At 37.4% G+C, this 18079-nt stretch overlaps 1 protein-coding gene across 1 annotated transcript; it reads right to left on the minus strand.

Moving 5' to 3' along the window:
- Positions 1–253: 253 nt before the first annotated feature.
- Positions 254–6159, minus strand: map2k2b (mitogen-activated protein kinase kinase 2b). The gene is made up of 11 exons (XM_026375338.2): positions 5237–6159; positions 4906–5116; positions 4624–4770; positions 4310–4387; positions 3243–3294; positions 2625–2749; positions 2058–2271; positions 1876–1928; positions 1685–1746; positions 1464–1509; positions 254–1287 (listed from the first exon to the last, which is right to left on the minus strand). Exons 1-11 carry the CDS (start codon positions 5329–5331, stop codon positions 1177–1179), a joined length of 1194 nt encoding a protein of 397 aa, XP_026231123.1. The 5' UTR covers positions 5332–6159; the 3' UTR covers positions 254–1176.
- Positions 6160–18079: the final 11920 nt, after the last annotated feature.

Here is an 18079-nt window from a genome sequence, read left to right on the forward strand (position 1 = left end):
AAATGGTAGATGGTAATGACTGCAACACAGGGTGGCCAGCTGTGGCTCGGAAGGTGGTGCGATTCCTGGCTCCTCCTGTCACATACCGAAGTGTTCTTGGGACCCTGGTGACTCAGGTCAGCTGCATAGCAGCTCTGACATCGGTATGTGAGTGTGTATGCCAATGGGTGAATGAGACGCAGGGTAAAAGCGCTTTGGGTACCAGTTAGGTAGAAAAGTGCAGACCATTTACACGGATGGAGCCGAGAGTGCATTTAAAGTTGCAACTTTTTTATTTTTGGCTTTTACATGAGGATCATGCTAAAATGTTTTTCCAACATTGCGATCACCTCAAGACATCTTATAATTTATAGAAACCTGTCACGCACACGTGGAAGAAACTTACTAGATCTCTTGCTAACACAATACACATAACCAAACATAATCAATAAAATAATCATATTCTTACATTTCTCAATGTGTTTGCATATTAGATATAAAACAAATTCATATATGTATCTCTCTCTACACTCATGCTGCCAGCCTCAGAACATTTTTGATAATATCAGAAGAAGTAATAAAAACAAAGTTAAGCATAACTATTATATTTGTTTTCTTTTAAGAGGTATCTTTTCCAGCTTGGACACAGTATGAACAGTCTATGATTGCAGAGTGTGGGTGTAGTAACAAAAGCCTGATAGACAGCCACACATAAAGAAAAATAAAAATACTCATGTCGAGCTGAACAAGAGGCATGGTTGTTATAACAGTGACAAGGTTTAATGCAGAGCTAGAATTCAGAAATGAATTCCAATCTATGAGCTATAGGTCTGGACTTCAATAAGAGATTTAACAGACCAAATCCTGAAATAAACCTTTTGATTTGATTCTTGCCATACTTTATTGATCCCGATGAGGAAACTGTTAACATAGATTATAATGTTCTCCGTGCTGGTAAGCATTCAGAGGACTCATTTTGTAACTTCTTTTAAGAAGATGTTTGTTGAGAACAGAATCCTAGCATGTGATCAACTGCCTTAAATGTCAGCGTTGCTTTCAAAGCTGGAACCTTTAGCGGGTTCACCTGAGGGAGGATGTGGGAAACAAAATGTGCTTTGTATGTGTTTGTATGGTTTTAGGCAGTAGCTTCTCCATGTTTTTAGATACTGTGTTCTTGAGTGTTTGCAGATTGTGTGTTTAGTCTGCAGTGCGTGTGGGAGTGCTTGGCTGATTCAGCTCCATGGTTTTACAGAGCCAGCCAGCAAAATCTACCTCCTCTGCCTCGGACCGCTTGATAAACGTATGGTTCTGCAACAATATAATCACATATAAATAAGAGACTGAAGAGAACACTTAGAGACTTAAGATACTTTGTGACTGAAATGAGCAGAGTTTGTGCATGTGTTACCAGTACAACAGGCCAAAAGAGACAAGTGAAAACTGAATTTAAGTTCAAACTTGTGTCACAGTCTGAGGTCACTTACCATCAACATTTTCAAGTCTGCCCTGTCTGCTGGATTCTTGATGAGACTGAAAATAACAGAAGAGAGAGGAATCTTTTAGAGCTCTTCATCCATCAACTCTGTCATAACAAACTGAATCTCATTTTTTTGATTACTTTACACACTGACAGACAAAAATGTTGTATGTTTGGTGTATATAAGAAAGGAGTGAGCCATGTTATTTGGCTAAAATACTGTCTTACCACTTTGTCACAAAGTCCTGGAAATCAGAGGTGAACACACCATTTGGTAGTTTAGGAGGGGGCTGAAAGTTCAAAAAACATTTTGTCATTTCACTAATAGGAAAGAGTGACACCATTCTTATTTAGCAGTGAGTAGACATTACATGGAAGCTGAAGGCAAATTTTAGTGTCTAGACGACTATTTTTTTTACCTCATTTACTATGTAGTCCAGAAGTTCAAAGATGGCCATTGCAGGGCCATGACCTGGAAAAGGAGCCAAGATAAACTTTTTACCTTCAACATGTTAATAAAACTGTTTTCTTTCAACATAATTACACAGTGGAACCTTTTACTGTGATATTGTTTAACTGTGTATGTGTTTGATTTGCTCACCGCTGACAGGTCTACCCGGTGGTCTGGTTCTGGGTGAAGTGCTGTGCATTTCTCCCTGACTACTGTCCAAAATTGGGCGTCTGAATATGGCCTCCAGTTCTTTAGCATCTGGTGGAGGGATGGGGTAGCGTCCGATTGACAGCTCCACAAGGGACAACCCCATGCTCCACACATCTGATTGCACAGAGTAGTGGGTTCCCTGCAGTCTCTCAGGCTACATAACAAATATACAGTAACCATTCCACAATAAATTCAGTTAAATACAATAAAACAGCTGAAGCATTAAATATCTGAAATCAATTAGCAAAGTTATTTAAGTAAGTAAGTTCTGGTGTTACATCTGTTCAGAATTGCCATCAGTTTAGGCTATCACTTCAGGTTTACATTAAAAAATTTACTTGATATTTTTCATTTAAATTGAGGGTTATTAATGTTTTCATGGACGTTCGTGCTCTGTGTAGAAAGATGTAAGATGGGACTGTTTCAGAAACTATTTGGGCAATAGTGCAGTGTGGAGGAATGAAACTCAAGTTTGTCTTTTCATGGCATAATTCAGAGAGACCGTACCGACATATAGGATCTTGTTCCAACAAAGGAATTGGCCATAGAGTCTATAAGCTGCCCGCTCACACCAAAGTCGCACAACTTGATTTCTCCTCGCGAGTTAACCAGTATGTTTGAAGGCTTCACATCTGAGGGAAAAAAGGATGTTATAAAAATCTCACCTGCATCTATAATAATACACAGCTCAAAAAAATAAATTAATCAGGAAACACAATTAAACCAAAACCATCAACCAGGGCTGTATTCCAAATCACACTGAAAATCTAAGTGAAATTTTCAAATCGTAGGCTCTTTCAAGCAATGGAAATTTCATCACACCAACTCATAATGTAACACATGCTTGAAACACCGGTTATACTGAGATGCCTAATCCTAATTTTTAAGAGGTTTATTTTCAGTGTATATGGTCAAAATGACTATATTTACTAAAACAGTCCCATTAGTCACATAAAATTACATTAATTTTTTGTATTATTAAATGTAAAAAGGTAAAAACAGTGGTTTTACTAAAAGTTTCAAATTTTTGTACAGTGCATTATGGTCACAGATGAAATTCCATAATTTTCAATAAAAGCAAGAAATAATGAATAGTCAATAATCACTAGAATAAGAAACTGGTACCTCTATGCATGATTTGGTGTTTTTCTCTTAGGTAGGCAAGACCTCTCAAAACCTGTGTCAAAAAGTGAAAAAGATTACATGTCATTGATAGTAATAAACTTTTTGAACTCAATACAGTACATTGAAAGAGTGTTAGTAAAATAATAACAAATATTATGACTGCAGCCATCTTTTATTTTAGTTATCAAGAGTTCCATTGATTATTCCAGCGTTTAATTAAGTAATCAAGTTATAATTCTGCTTTATTAAAGAGCAGAAGTAAATATACAAAATTAACTAATTCTCTTAGAATGAAGTAACTGGTTTACTTTTTAAAAAAATCTATTTTTGTTACTTAAATTGAAGACAATACTGTCTGTCAAAATTTAACCCATTTAGGGCATTTAAGGATCAATTTACATTCCAGATAAAAAAACAAAACAAAACAAAAAACTAAAATGGAAATAATATACACAAATACGCACATGTAATGCATTTGAATTGTGCAAGTTTCAATCTAACTACAGCATGGCAGCAGGCATAATGTCAAAATGACAGAAATATCTTCCTGGTGGCTCTGTGGCTTTTATTGGAGGCAAAAATTAGTGTACAGGAAGGTCCAGTTGTTGTTTATGGAGGCAAAGTGACACAGAGGAAACAGATTCTGCACTAATCATCTGCTCACATATCCAAACTCCCAGCTGCTGTCAGTCAACTACATTCTCCATCATTATTATTATGTCATATAATTACGTTAGCTTAAAAAAAGATGTCTTTATTTTCATTGCTCTTTTCTGTTTTCATTCACATCTTTATCTGGTTCACTATTTGCCAGCATTTTGTTCATTCTTAACCATGCATATACACACACACAGGCAACCTGTCACATAGTTTTGCAGGTAACTTGCAGAATAACCGACCATGTGGAGAACTCACACAATTTCACTGTTTTTCTCCAAAGTGCTTTTTACAAGCATGACATGAAATGAAAGTTATTCATGAGAATGCACCTCCTTTACATAAAAAGCTGACCTTATTTTCTTATGTGTTGTTTCACCAATGTTACAGAAAATTTACCATACACTTACAGCAATGCTGACTTTGCCGAGAATCTCTTCAGGGATCCTCTTTGCTTCTTTCAGTACCTGATCCAGAGACCCACCATCCTGTACATCGATAGGAGACAACAAACATTACAGCAGGTCTTGATAGAAACTTCAAAAAGTACAGTATGGAAATAGGTAAAACGAGATCAGCCTGGCCTCGAGCTAAATAAATAAGCTAATACATTTTTAAAATAAAATCTTTCCTGCAGTGACGAATGGATAAATTTAACAAGACATTCATCTTAAAATCTTTTACAGCTAAACACACACACACACACCGCCTCCAACTCTCTCACCATGTGTTCCATGCAGATGCTGATCTCTCCATCGTTGTAAAAAGCTCCATAGAAGCCCACAATATAGGGAGAATTACACTCGTGCAGCACCTGAAGCTCTCTGATGATCTGGTTTCTGATTGCAGGTTTAATTTCAAGATGAATGAGCTGAACAGGAAAAATTATTGAGGGAGAAAAAGGTTTCTGGGACGAATGGTGGTTATATGATGAATGTTGTATTCAGAATGACTTTTCTAAACACTACATTCATTTCATTAGGGTAATAGTCTATGTGTAGCTGACCTTTCTGGCCATGATTATTCCTGATGGTTTGTGACACTCCCTATTGACGACTCCTCCATTGCCTGCACCCAACTCACAGATACGGTGGAAGTCGTCGTCTTTCAACTCGCCCACCTTGGCCTTCTGGGTGAGGAAAGCTTCTAAGCGTTTTTTCTGCTGTTCATCCAGATCCAGTTCCTCCAAGATTTTCTTAAGTGCTTCTAAATTGGCTCTGAGAAAATAGATGGAAAATACAAATTACTGTAAGCATCTTACAGACTGCACGAATTACATTTCCAGCTTCTACTGTCTACAATGTGAAAATATTCATTTGGTCAGTAAAATAACTTACTCAGATGCCACATCTGTGTTGGTAGAGGTGGATAATCCATCGCCCACAGGAGCAATGTTTAGGGGAACAGGTCTCTTTTTGGGTGCCATGCTCATATACTGATAATCTGTGAGCTTGGCTTCAGTGACACTGACTCCAGGCTCCAAATTATTCTTTACCAACTACACTCTCTCTACAGAAAAGTTTGTGACTGGGAAATTAACTGGTTTAAAGTACGTTTACTTGTGGTCTGTATAAAATTACGCCAGTTGTCTGAAAGTTAGTTATTATCTTGTCGATACCATCTGAACTAACAGGTCATTCATAAACTTGACCTATGTTGTCATTTATTAACTGCAACTTAAGACAATTAGTTATTTCTACGCAAATACCACCTAACTTGAGCATCGAGTTGACTTTACATGTGTTTGGACTAATTATTACAAGTATGTGTTACTATGATACTGTTAGCTAGCAGGCTAATGTCAGGTTAACGTTAGCTACGTTAGTTGTTTAAACTGATGAGACGCAACAGTACTGAAACTTGTTGACAGGGTAGCTAGCATTATGATCACCACACTAACGTGATACAAGTCATTTTTTAAATTATTCTAAGCTGAACTAGCTGCAACGTAACGGCAAACAGAATATTTTCCGATCCTGAGCCATCACTAGCTGCACCTCACGTTAGCTAGCTGGCTAACTTCATCTGCTAGCTGTGGCGCGATAGTACCACATTTAACAACAGCTGACAGCAAGCGACTGGTTCAACGTTACAGTACTTCCAGTGCCGTTTGCCCAATGACTTGTTTAAGGTAGAAAAAAAAAAACAATTTAACGAGGCTGTGGAGTCGGTTGGTTGATCCGTGCCCCTGCTTTCAGCCGGCATATGCGAGGCAGCTGCAGACAGACACCGGGTCCCAGGATGAGCAGCAGACACGGGGGCGCGGCGCCGTCAGGACACGCACCCAGCAGCACCGCACGCTGCGCTGCGACTGTCGCGATATTTCAGATGTTCGCTGTCAGCTGTGAACCGCATGCAATATATTATAACACCTTTATAAACTGCACTGCAACACTATTTGATTTAAAAGCACTTATTTTTAGTTTTTACAGAGGTGTTGATTCAGCTATAATTTTTGGGGCTGTCGTTTTGTGCTGCTGCTGAACTAATTTGCGTTTGTAGTGATGTTTTGGTAATTTAGTCCATCTTCATTGAATGTAAAAGTAAGAAGAGACCACAGGCACCTGTCAGCACAACACATTACAAAACAATACGACAAACAGCAGATCATACAGTTAAATCAAGACCTCTTCAAAAACTGAACATTCAAAATTTCATGAAGGTAGGATCAACTGTTTTACTGTATTAGTTTTAGAAAGCTTTATACAATAAACCATGTATGCATATTTGTGTACTTAGAGTAAAGCTTTGTTGCTGGCTTCTACTGACAGACCCCACTGGGGTCCCAGAAAAACCTGTTGTGTACATCTGATCCTCTGAGTGATACCACCTGCAGGAAGCAGAATTGAGGCATTCAGTTTTCATCACCTTAAAACATTAAAACTTCATAAAAGAGTATTGCTTCAAGTCCCTGGACTACCTGTATAAAACACCCTTTCTGGGTTTGAGTCTGCTTGGCTTGCTTTTCGTCCAGTAGTACGTACACAGAAAAATAATATTAAAATCACTTCAAATGACATTTTTGTTTCAAAAATAAATCAGACCACTGTGGAACCCTTTTAATTGTTATTTTAGACATTATCATGAAGTTGTGACATGTTTATAAAATTGTAAGGTAAGTTAAGTTTGTAAAGTTAAGAATATACACTTTTAGTTCCATTTTGTTTACACATCAGCATAACATGGAAAAAACAACACTGTTGAACATTCCTTTAAAAAGCCTGTGGAAAAAAAATCCTATATCCATACAAAACATATATGTTTTCCGTGGCCTATGGCCTCACTTTTAACCAAAACAAGTAAAAAAAAAGTCATATAAGCTATATCCTGCTAACAAAGAAAACAAATAAACAGGATCAAAAACATGGCACACAACCTTTTCACCTCCACTATATAAATGATATAAATGTAAATTATATTACAAATTCAGTTTAAAAAGGTGTGAGCACTGCATGTCAAAGCAAAGCAATACTGTGTATTTATTTTCAAAGGCTTTTGTCTGTAATCATTCAGTGCTTTCTGTGTGGTTTTCTTACAGTAGGGGGCACTTTTTCTCATTTCTTTGCAGCCCCTAGCTGTATCTGAGTGGCCTGTGGTGTTTCATTTTACAGCAGCAGTTTTGCAAAGGAGAAAGACATAGAAAAGCACATTATTTAAACTAACATTGTCACAAACATAGAACTAAAACTGTCCTTCTGTTTGCTCTTTTTGTTCCATTTTTGTTTCTTTATGTTCATAGACATGATGAATTTACATTTGTACAGATCTAGATCTGCGCTTGATGTAGTAACAGTTACGCAAAACCCTGCAAAATCTATCAATGTTGCACATTTTACTGTCTAAAAAGCTGCTAATAATAGACCAGAAATTTGATATAATTGTCAGCACCAGGGCATTAAAAAGAAAATCTGATTCATTGGCCTCTCTCACAGGTCTCTGATAATTTGTCTTTTTTTGTTACATCAGGAAAAGCATAACATTAACATGGCTCCACTGCAGTATTACAGTTAATATATGATGGATAACTCATTTTTCCCTGATTCTAATACGCCAAAGTAATGCATAATATCTTAGTTTACTAGAGTCAAGGAGGATTATTATTTAGGATGAAAACAAAAAGCTGTACACACGTCTCAGTAGCCTTAGAAAAATACACACATCAAAAACAACATAATAAATATAAATAAAATAAAACCAACCCAATAAATAGAAATAAAAATCTACCTAAAATATAAATAATAAATATAAAATATATAAGAATAAATATACATGAGCATAGACGTGAATATATGGGGGTACATGCTGAAGGAGTGCAGCAGTGCAATTATTTTAGAGAGAGCAGCTGGTGAGGAACAGTATTTATCATGTGAATAACACCCGGGTAGAAGCTGTTCTTCCGGCTCTTAGTCCTTGCCCGGATGCTGCGCAGTCTCCTGTCCAAAGGGAGAGGGATAAATAGTTTGTGTGCAGGGTGAGCGATGTCTCTCATGATGCAGAGAGACTTTGCATCATCTCTGCATCTGTTGGTGTAAATGTCTGAAAAGTATTGGTAATGTGCAGCCGACTATTTTACCTGCTGACTTCAACATGTGCTGCAGTGCTCGCTTTTCCTCCACTGTGCAGCTAGTGTACCACCAGTCAAAGAGGGCTGGTTTGGCAAAATATAACTAGAAGTTTTTATTCTTGTAAGTATCCCATATTTAAACAAAGTTTTAATATTCATTGAGTTTTATTCTAGTTATTGGCCCAAACAAACACCCAATCAACCAGGTTGAAATGAGGGTTGTGTGTGGATTTCCATTAAGGTACCAAGCTGCCTCCAGATGGTCTTACAGCCTTTAACATTTTTGTCTATCATTATTATTATTTTTTTCTAATCTTGTGAGACAACTAGTTTTCTGAGGTCAAAATGAGTTAGGTCTTGTTTATACTATACTGTATTTGTTCAATTATGATTAGTGATTCATTTTAAATATAATTTTGCTAAATATGCTAATTGATTTGAAGCAAATGTAATTCAACAGCAAGTTCTAAGAATAAGATCTGTTTTTTTTATGTTTTTATAACTGAGAATATTCTAAATACAACAAAATCCTTTTTTCTTAATTAAGTGATTCTGTATTCACCCACATTCTTGTGTTTCAGTCCCATGTGTTTCTGCATAATTCTCTAGTTTGTTTATTCTATGTTCAGCCACTAGATGCCCCTAGACTTTCTCTCTATTTCCATATATTAAATTCCAGTCTTACCTATTTAATTTCCTAAGCAGATCAAAGTATGTATAAAGACTCATTTCTGTATGCATCTTATCTTGTTATACAGTTCCTAATCTTCATTACATTTACATTTACATTGTTGCGCTGTTCATCATGCACTTTGCAAATAGTTAAACAGCGAGTTAAATATACGAGTTACCCAGTCTGTGAGAATAAATGAATAAATACTATTTTAGGATATAGCTATAGTTCTAACAATAAACTAAAACAGTTGTGTTCAAACATCAATAGATGGTGCAACATAACATGAGATCAGTTATGTGCTGGTACAAAAGGTAATTCTTCTGCCCAAATATACAATGACAGTGTATACACCTAACTAAGAAAATCACTGCAAAAAATCCTCCCTTCATGAGAGTAAGAATGTTCAGTTATTGTAGAAACTGTAGAGATGTTGAGTCGACTCTATGATGATTTTGAAGTCTGTAGTGCTGTGTTGGTTTTGCATTACATAGTGCTTTTTACATTATTTAGTGCACTCCATTTGTATCAATGAGACTAAGATAGCATAAATAACCTCTCTTTCTGTCTATAAATGTTTTTATAGTATCAACAGCAACCGGTCTGCAGAAAGAAAGCCTTCGTGACTAATATACTATCTGCTATACACTGGCAAGAAAAAGGTTGGAAACACCTACACACTTATGTATTCTTATAATCTTTTGTTGGTTTTATTCACTCAAATGGATTTAAAAGGATCACGAAACCTAAAAAAAAAAATTAATTAATCATATTTTATAAGTATGGTCAATTCAGTTTCTCCCAAACCAGCTCGCTGGGGTTCACAAAGGAGTATTTCAGCAGCTACGTTCTTCTCCAAATAATTCTTACAACCGGGAAGTACAGTATGCCTGGTTGTGTAATGTGTTGATGCAAAATGAAGTTATTGTCAATCAGTTGGTGCCCAAAGAGAACGGCTGCCTATCTCTTGAGACTTCAGCATGCACCTTTTAAGTACAGACTGACAAGTGGAAAGTTGTTTTTTTAGTTCTAATTTACACTAAAAATGACAGTTCACAAAGAATAACCTTTGATCATATTAAAAATTTAATTTCTCCTAATGAGAACACAATTTTAAGCTAGAATTTAGCTTCTTATTATTTAATTTAGCTTTATCTTTGCACAGTGAATTTCCTAAAAACCTTTAACTGTCCTGTATCATTAATGTGTTTTAGATTGTGGCCTTGGGAAGGTTTCTGATACTGGTAAGATCACTTTGAAGGGTATTTATCAGCTGCCACTGTGTGCAGCTTGAACAGGTCGAGTTAAATCACATCGCTGCTCAGTCCATCCGTGGTGGCCATTTTTTTTCCTGAATTCCACACCTTGCCAGTGGCGTTACTATAGCAATGCCCTCTGACCCCCACAGAGGAAACCTTTGGCCTGAGGGTCATCAAACAGGGTCAGAGGGTCACCTTTGGCTAGAAGACAGTAAAAGCACTTCACTGATTGGTTATAATTTGCCCTTTCCATACCTTCATCTATGTAATTGGCATATTGACCAACTGACCCCATTCCACACTGTTAGCAGCACCTCACTGAGTTTATATAGTGCAAAGTTTAACATCGAAGTTGCTGTTCATGACTCTTTCAAAGGTGCACTAAACCGGAGAGGGTTTCTCTATTTTTGCCTCCACTGGGGCACTTGTAAAATTCACAAAGGAGGAGACAAATACTTTTTAGATTTTTGAGGTTCCTTAAAAAGCCATTATAGCTGCTTGGTAATGACAGGGAAATCCCTCCATCTACAAGGAGCATTTGGCCTGGCCTCATCCCAGCCTGCTTCTCCTCTCCCTCCTGATGATCTACGCATCCCATCACTTGTCAATATCTCTATATTAATTTGAGAGACTGCATGGCAGCAGAGACACTCTGTGGGGGCAGGGCTCTCTGAGCAGAGCAGGTACTAAGGGAGGTGTGAGGGGGGAGCAGTGGCACACAGAAGACAAGGACATGAGAAGGAGAAATACAGGCGGAGGGGGAGAAATGAGAGGAAAATGAGGAAAAGGAGGCAGGATGAAGGATGGGAGAGTGAAGCGTGGGTGAGAATGAGAGACAAAGGGTGTGTTTTTCCCATAAACCATTCTTATATATGGTTTCTCTCAAATATCAAAAGCCCGCTCCATTTGTCCAAATGAGCCCTGAAGTCAGCAGGATCTGTAATGATAATGGCTGTTTGAGCGCTGAGTCCCAATGTGAGGAGAATCCATCATTCTCCATCATCAAACCTCCAAGCCTCTGCAAAGAGAAAGCAGAGGACAACTGTTCTTCATGACAGGAACTCAGCCGTGTTTTCATCTTGATGTGCACATATCACACACCTGATGGAAAAAAAAACTTCCAGGATATGGGACTGACAATAAAAATGATGGCTTGTTCAATAACCATCCTCGCTTCTATTAATCTGACATCCATCCTCTCGGCTCTGTGGTATTTTCCAAGACAAAGTGACCCTTCACCTCTCACCCCTCAACTCTGACCCCATCCTGCATAGTCCAAATGACACCAGGGAGCAATAAACCTTGTAAGATCATGACCTGTTTTCTGTCCCACAGAAATATAAGCACACATTGTCATCTTTCTGTGTCAACTGATTTCATTAGCTCGGCCCTAATTTTCTCTCCTTATTCATTTTTCAGACTCTAATTACCACTGGTGTTGGCCGTTAGGAGCTCCGGTGGGCTGTTTATCATCATCTCATTATTTTCACTTGTATAATTTTGCTAATAAAGTGCTCTAAAGAAAGAATTATCACTAATACCATAGGCAGAGATGCAACATATTTATCTTTTCTTGCTTAAATTGCTTAAAAAATTAAGCCACAATAGTCAACTTTGTTTCTCTTCTGCATTTGTTTGCGCTCAAATGTGTCACCTATTTCTAACAGATTTATTGCAGAACATTTTAAAAGGCTTCAGGGTGAGTATCGAGTGCGACTTGCTTCAGTGAATATTTCAACCTAGAGGAATTCTTTGAAGTAATGGTCTGCTAAGTAACTTCACTGCATTGAGCTCAATAGTTCCTCCACACTACTTGCAGAAATGATTTTCTTTTGCATGCAGCCATAGATCGTCCGTCTCTTGCAGACAAATCGTCTGTACCACGCTTATTTGAAATTGAGAAATATTTGCAACATTCAGCAAACGCACAGGGATTCCTGTAAGTGTGTGTGCAGCAGGAAGGATTTCCAGATTTTCCAGTTCTCCTGCAGTCTAATGGGTTATTTGTCATCTGCAGAGTAAAGGATTTTTAAAAGTCAAGCCAGGGCCGACTCCCTCCCCATCCTTTCTCTCACCCTCCCTCTCTTTCCCACTACCCCCCTGACACTTGCAATGGGAGATCGATAGGTTATTGATCAACTCTCTCTATCGCCAACCCACCAGACTAATCACCTTAACACCAGCCCAACTCTCGCTCTCGCTCTTCTTCTTCCCTGTTGCTCTCTGTTTCAGTCTCCTGCTCCGTTGCTCTGTGTCACCCTTACTCGCAGAGTAAACACTGCTTTTTCTACCTTACAAGCTCAAAAAAAACAACCCCACTCCGCTTGCCGTGTGTTTTCCTCCACTCAAGTCAACACACACACAACATTGAAATAATTCCAATATTAAATTCACACGCTGGTATTTAATTTTCTCGTTTCCAGATAGAAATTATGTAGATGTGCGTTAGGTAAAACAAGAAAATGTACCCGTGTGGCAAGTGTTCTTCATCTATCTCTCATTTGTCTCCTCCTTCCCTCCTTCCTTCTCCTCTGCCTCCATCTCTCTCCGTCTTTGTTCGGGGGCAAAATCGATGGAGTGTATGAAACCAGCATATTTCTCTGCCTGCTGCTCGAGGAGACCTGAGGGAAACAGACACGGAGAAGGTAGTTTGCTGTAAATCTGCATTTTTCTACTTATCTTTGCCTTTTTTGGGTTGAATTCATTTTTAAGCAATGGGAGCTGGAAGTAATGGCTGAAGCTCTCAGACTAAAGATCTCATATTTTCATGGGGAAATTACAGATCTGAGAGAGATGTGTTTTTACATAGAGGGACTTGTCTATAGACTTTGACGTCCACTTCACATTTTTCTCAGCGAACTGTTCCCTGACATAAACCAAAGACCAGGTCAAAGTTAATATTCTATGTTTAAATAGAGGACAAACAAGAGAGCCCTCCTCCTCTCTTATTATTTGTACAAAGCACAGACATTTCAGGCAATGCCAGGTGATCTATAAGATAAAATCCAGAGCAACTTTGTAGGACCCATTAAAGGACCTTTATTACATGCCATTTATCTATCAGGTGTCTTTCTGTTTTTTGTAAGCACGCACGGCCAGAATCTCTGGAAACACATGAATAATATCACACAATGTAAAATCCTTGTTTAAACCCAAAAGAATCCAAAAACACTCCCTTGTAGTAACCTGTTTTCTCTGTCCGTCCTCTGTCAGGGAACTTGAACAAACTCAGTGTCCATGTAACACAAAACATTATATGGCCACATGCCGTGAAAGGCTGGCAACAGGAGACTTCTCCATTCTTTTGATTCCTGAACATTTACATTCACATATGCAAGTTTTCAAGGTATATATTATATTATCAATATAATGTTCACTACATGGGAGTTTATGTAAATACACAAAAAGAGGAGTTGCATGTTGTTTTCTCTTTTACCTAAACAGCATTTGTACTGAGTGTATTGTTAACAACACGGATGCTATCAAGCAAATTTTCTTTTATCCTTTTATCATTGTTTTGTGTGGAAACACACAAAATAACCCTTTGTTCTATTGAATCAATTATCAAACACAGATTTTTAAATCTATATTTGATGATTTGTATTTTAAGAAACAACTGTATTACAATGATTATGTTGAATTTCACAGTTGACCCATTTAACAGTACCCTCACACAAAGCACAGCAAACTGTTCCACAGGCGCCGCGGTGTTTGGTGCTGTTGTTGATCTGGGTATGGGAATCAAGTCCAATGCATCCCTTTCGGGTACAGGCAGCACAAGGTTTTCCAGTGGCCCAGCTGTCTAATAATCTGTTGCTTTGCCCCTGTATAGTGAAGATAAGAGTTTCCCCCTATGAGCCTCTAACTGCACTGTGATGTGATAGAAAGCAGATAATCCCTGGAGGAGAATCCAAGTGACCTATGACCTTTGGTTTTAAAATAACAGAACGTGACGATGTTCTGAATATTAAGTGCATATTGAAATGACAGGTATGTGGAACTGGAATTTGTGAGGGATTTATATTATGTCCAACTTACATTCACTTTAAGTTCCTTCATTAACTTAAATACATATATTCTTCAAACCGGCCTGCACAGTGAACTCCACTGCAGAAACAATATGACCGTGTTAAACACCAAGCACAAACACACACAGGAGAATTGATTGACTATTGTGTCTCAATACATCTCTCCTTCTGTTACTTAGCAACCGCCGCCTGAGAGGACATGGATGCTGGAGAAGTTGCACTGTGCATTTTCAGCTGATAAAGATATGATTCATGAAAATGTCACCATTCCTACAGTGTGTTGTGAAGTGCAGAAAATGTTTAAACCATACCTTTCGATTCTTGATTTCAAGTCCATGATAACTGTGGGAGAGCTACAATCCATGATACAATGTCCTAATTTGCACCTGTTGGGTGGGTATGTTACATTTCTGTGATTTTAATTAATAGTTGTTGTTTTTTTTTTGGTTGTTTACCATGTGGTATGCATCAACATGCTGTTGTTAACCTAATTGTTGTTGCTAAAACTTACATAAAAGCCCAAATTTCATTTCAAATGTCTTTTAATTTAAAAAAACTATTTTAAATGTATTATTATTATACAAACACCATTGATATTATTAATATTCTCTCTGTAGTATAATGTGATTACAGCTGAATTACCTTTTTACTGTAATGCGAGCAATCTGTGTCCTTTGTTTGGTTTGAAAAAAGCAAATTATAAACTTTATTTATTTCCTTTATATTTATTATGATAATCCCCCCACACACTCAATTGTAAACATATATATATATATATATATATATATACACACACATATATATATATATATATGTGTGTGTGTGTGTGTGTGTGTGTGTGTGTGTGTGTGTTGTGTGTGTGTGTATACATATCATTGCATCAAGGTTCAACAACACTTAAAATAATATGATAATTGTGACGATACAATGTTGGAAAAGACATTTCGTAGTTTAAATGACCTCTAGTAAAATGTCCCCATATGCTGGACAGCTCATGACATAACCTCTGGGAGATACCTCCAATATGTGTTCACTGGCCACTTTATTAGGTACTGACTCCACCACCCACGATGTTAATAATAAACTTTTTGAATTCTGACAGATAATCATCATAGAAACTGAGAAATTTAATGACAGAGCTGTTGTATTGGATTATAGATAAGATTGTACAGGTGTACCTAATAAATTGGCCGGTGAGTGTACGCGCAAATACTCTCACGGTAACTATTCAATATTTAGGTGATGTTTTATACTTTTGGTGGGAAAAAGAAATATTAAAATATCACACAGCTGTTTGTAAATCTGTAGAAGTGAAACAGACCCGATCAAATGGAATAATAAACAACATAAGGCAGCAATGTGGAAAAACTCCTTTTCTTTTACTGCTTTACTGCTAAAGAGTTGATCTATTGAGCAGGGAAGGTCGTGGTACCTATTTCTAGGTACTATGATCAATTCTTTGGTGTTTCTCAAATGGTAAAACAGTTGTAATGACGTTAGTTATACCGCAGATTTTAATTTCTAACGGAGATATTGAAATTCTATGTTCTCCCTTTTCTATTTTGTCTTCCCTCCTCTCCCTGCATTAGGTGTGTCTATTCAAACATCTCACTGTCTGTCTCGGGCCTTTTTGTGAGCACATGACTTTATTTTTAGAACCATTCCAGAGAAACAGAACTCCAACCCAGTCCTGTCCCGTTTACATACAACTACAGCGCACGCTTTGAGAGCAGTAGGCCTATTATGAACACGCACACGCGGACGCGCCGTTAACAGACGCAATAAACCATGAATAGTTTTTAATACTTCACGTGTATAGACACTGATTTCATTCGGACTATCGGAAAACGATGACATGTGCAATTAAATATACTCATTTTAAGACAAAAACAGCAGGATAACAAGTTGGCGACTATGTTTGGTGAACAGATCTTAAGGAGATCTCTCTCCAGTTTATTCGATAAAATAAATAAATAAATGTTTTGTTTGGTTTCTCATAATCGAAATAGCTTCTTGCCTGTAAACCACATCAATGCAAGAAGCTAAATTACAGGCCATCCCGGATATCATTTTTAACCTTATTGAACAGCAGAGGAAGGGTACGTTTTAAATTGCTTTTTTTTGCTCAATGAATAATAAGTTGAACACGGCTGACATTTATTTTCTCAACATGTTTCTGGTGCCAGTCAAACATGTGCCACAGGTCAAAGCCACTGAACCACTGAAACGATCTCACACAAATGCCTCGCCGAATGAGACTGAACTGATCGATGATCAATATATCGAAAGTGGGGATCAATTGTTGATCCTGAGAGGGGGAAACTCTTTAAGCACAGGGCAGTATGATATCCGGAAATAACAGCTGGTCTAAACAGACTTTCACGTTTTCTTTTCATGGGCTCTGCATGTCTAAAATTAGTTTGACACGTAGTGCTTTTAAATTTTATTTCTGTTTGAATTTTGGCAAATAAAAGCAGAAAGTAAAAGAAAAAAAAAAAAAAAAAAGGAATGAAACAAATAATCTTTAGCTGTTGTTGTGTGGGTGTGTTTCGTGTAGGAGGAGACGAGGCCTGTAGCTCACAGCCAAATACATTTACTCCGAGAGGTGTGTGTGAGTGTTTCATTCCTATTAACCTACTAATTATGATTTCTGTTGTTTTATCTATTATTTAAAGTTTAGGGTTTTAAATATTAGAGCCTTTTGCAGCACAGTTCAACCCCCCTAACTATAAAATAAAACGTTTAATTAATTTGTTCACCCTATAATTATGTCGAGTTATTGGCTGCAAAACATCAATTTTAAAGCTCTATATTGCTTTATTTTCTTCTTTGAACTGAACCTGTGTTTCTCTCTTTAAGTAGCCTATTTTATGTTTAATGAACAAACTTAATAATAGTGTTGGAAATATCTATAAATACCCTTTTTTGTCGATTGATCATTTCTCATTTTTTCCCTGTACAGTGTAAATCCATTAGAATTAAAAAGACAGACTATTGACAAAACAAATTGATACAACTGTCTTAAAGCTTCTCAGATTGTCTCACTAAACAGCTCACGGTTTAGTTGCACACACACACACACACACACACACACACGAACAGTCAGATAAAACGGGAAGGATCTGAATATCGGCCGGACTTGAAGAAGCGGATGGTTCAAGCATCAATCACCGGCGCAGAGCCCGGTGCCGATCTGCTGCTGGAGCTGAGAGCAGACTGATGACAGGGAGGCAACACGGTGAAAAACATATGTAGTTTATGATATAAAATACTAAATGTGTTTATTATTAGTAGTATTATTGGCTGTAGTATATTTCTTTTGCATTACTATATTTATTTTGAATATATAGTCAGACGGGAGCCAACTGCCAAGTCAAAAACACTGTATGTGTATTATTTATGTATATTTTGTATTTAAGTTCAAATCGTTCTCCATGTTATGACTGTCCACAGTTCTGTGTCGAATGGATAAATACAACTAACTGGATATTATGTCATGTAAAAATACACAAAAATAAATAAATCTAATAAATTAAATCCTGAACTTTATGTCTGGACTCTGTGAACTTCGCACAAACCAAACCAAGGCCGTCCCCTTATTGGTCTGCAGCACTAGGATCCTAACTTACTTTGTGACCTCCTTCACCCCCTCCCAG

Source organism: Anabas testudineus, chromosome 17 (genome assembly GCF_900324465.2).
Source record: "Anabas testudineus chromosome 17, fAnaTes1.2, whole genome shotgun sequence".
Taxonomy (NCBI): Eukaryota; Metazoa; Chordata; class Actinopteri; order Anabantiformes; family Anabantidae; genus Anabas; species Anabas testudineus.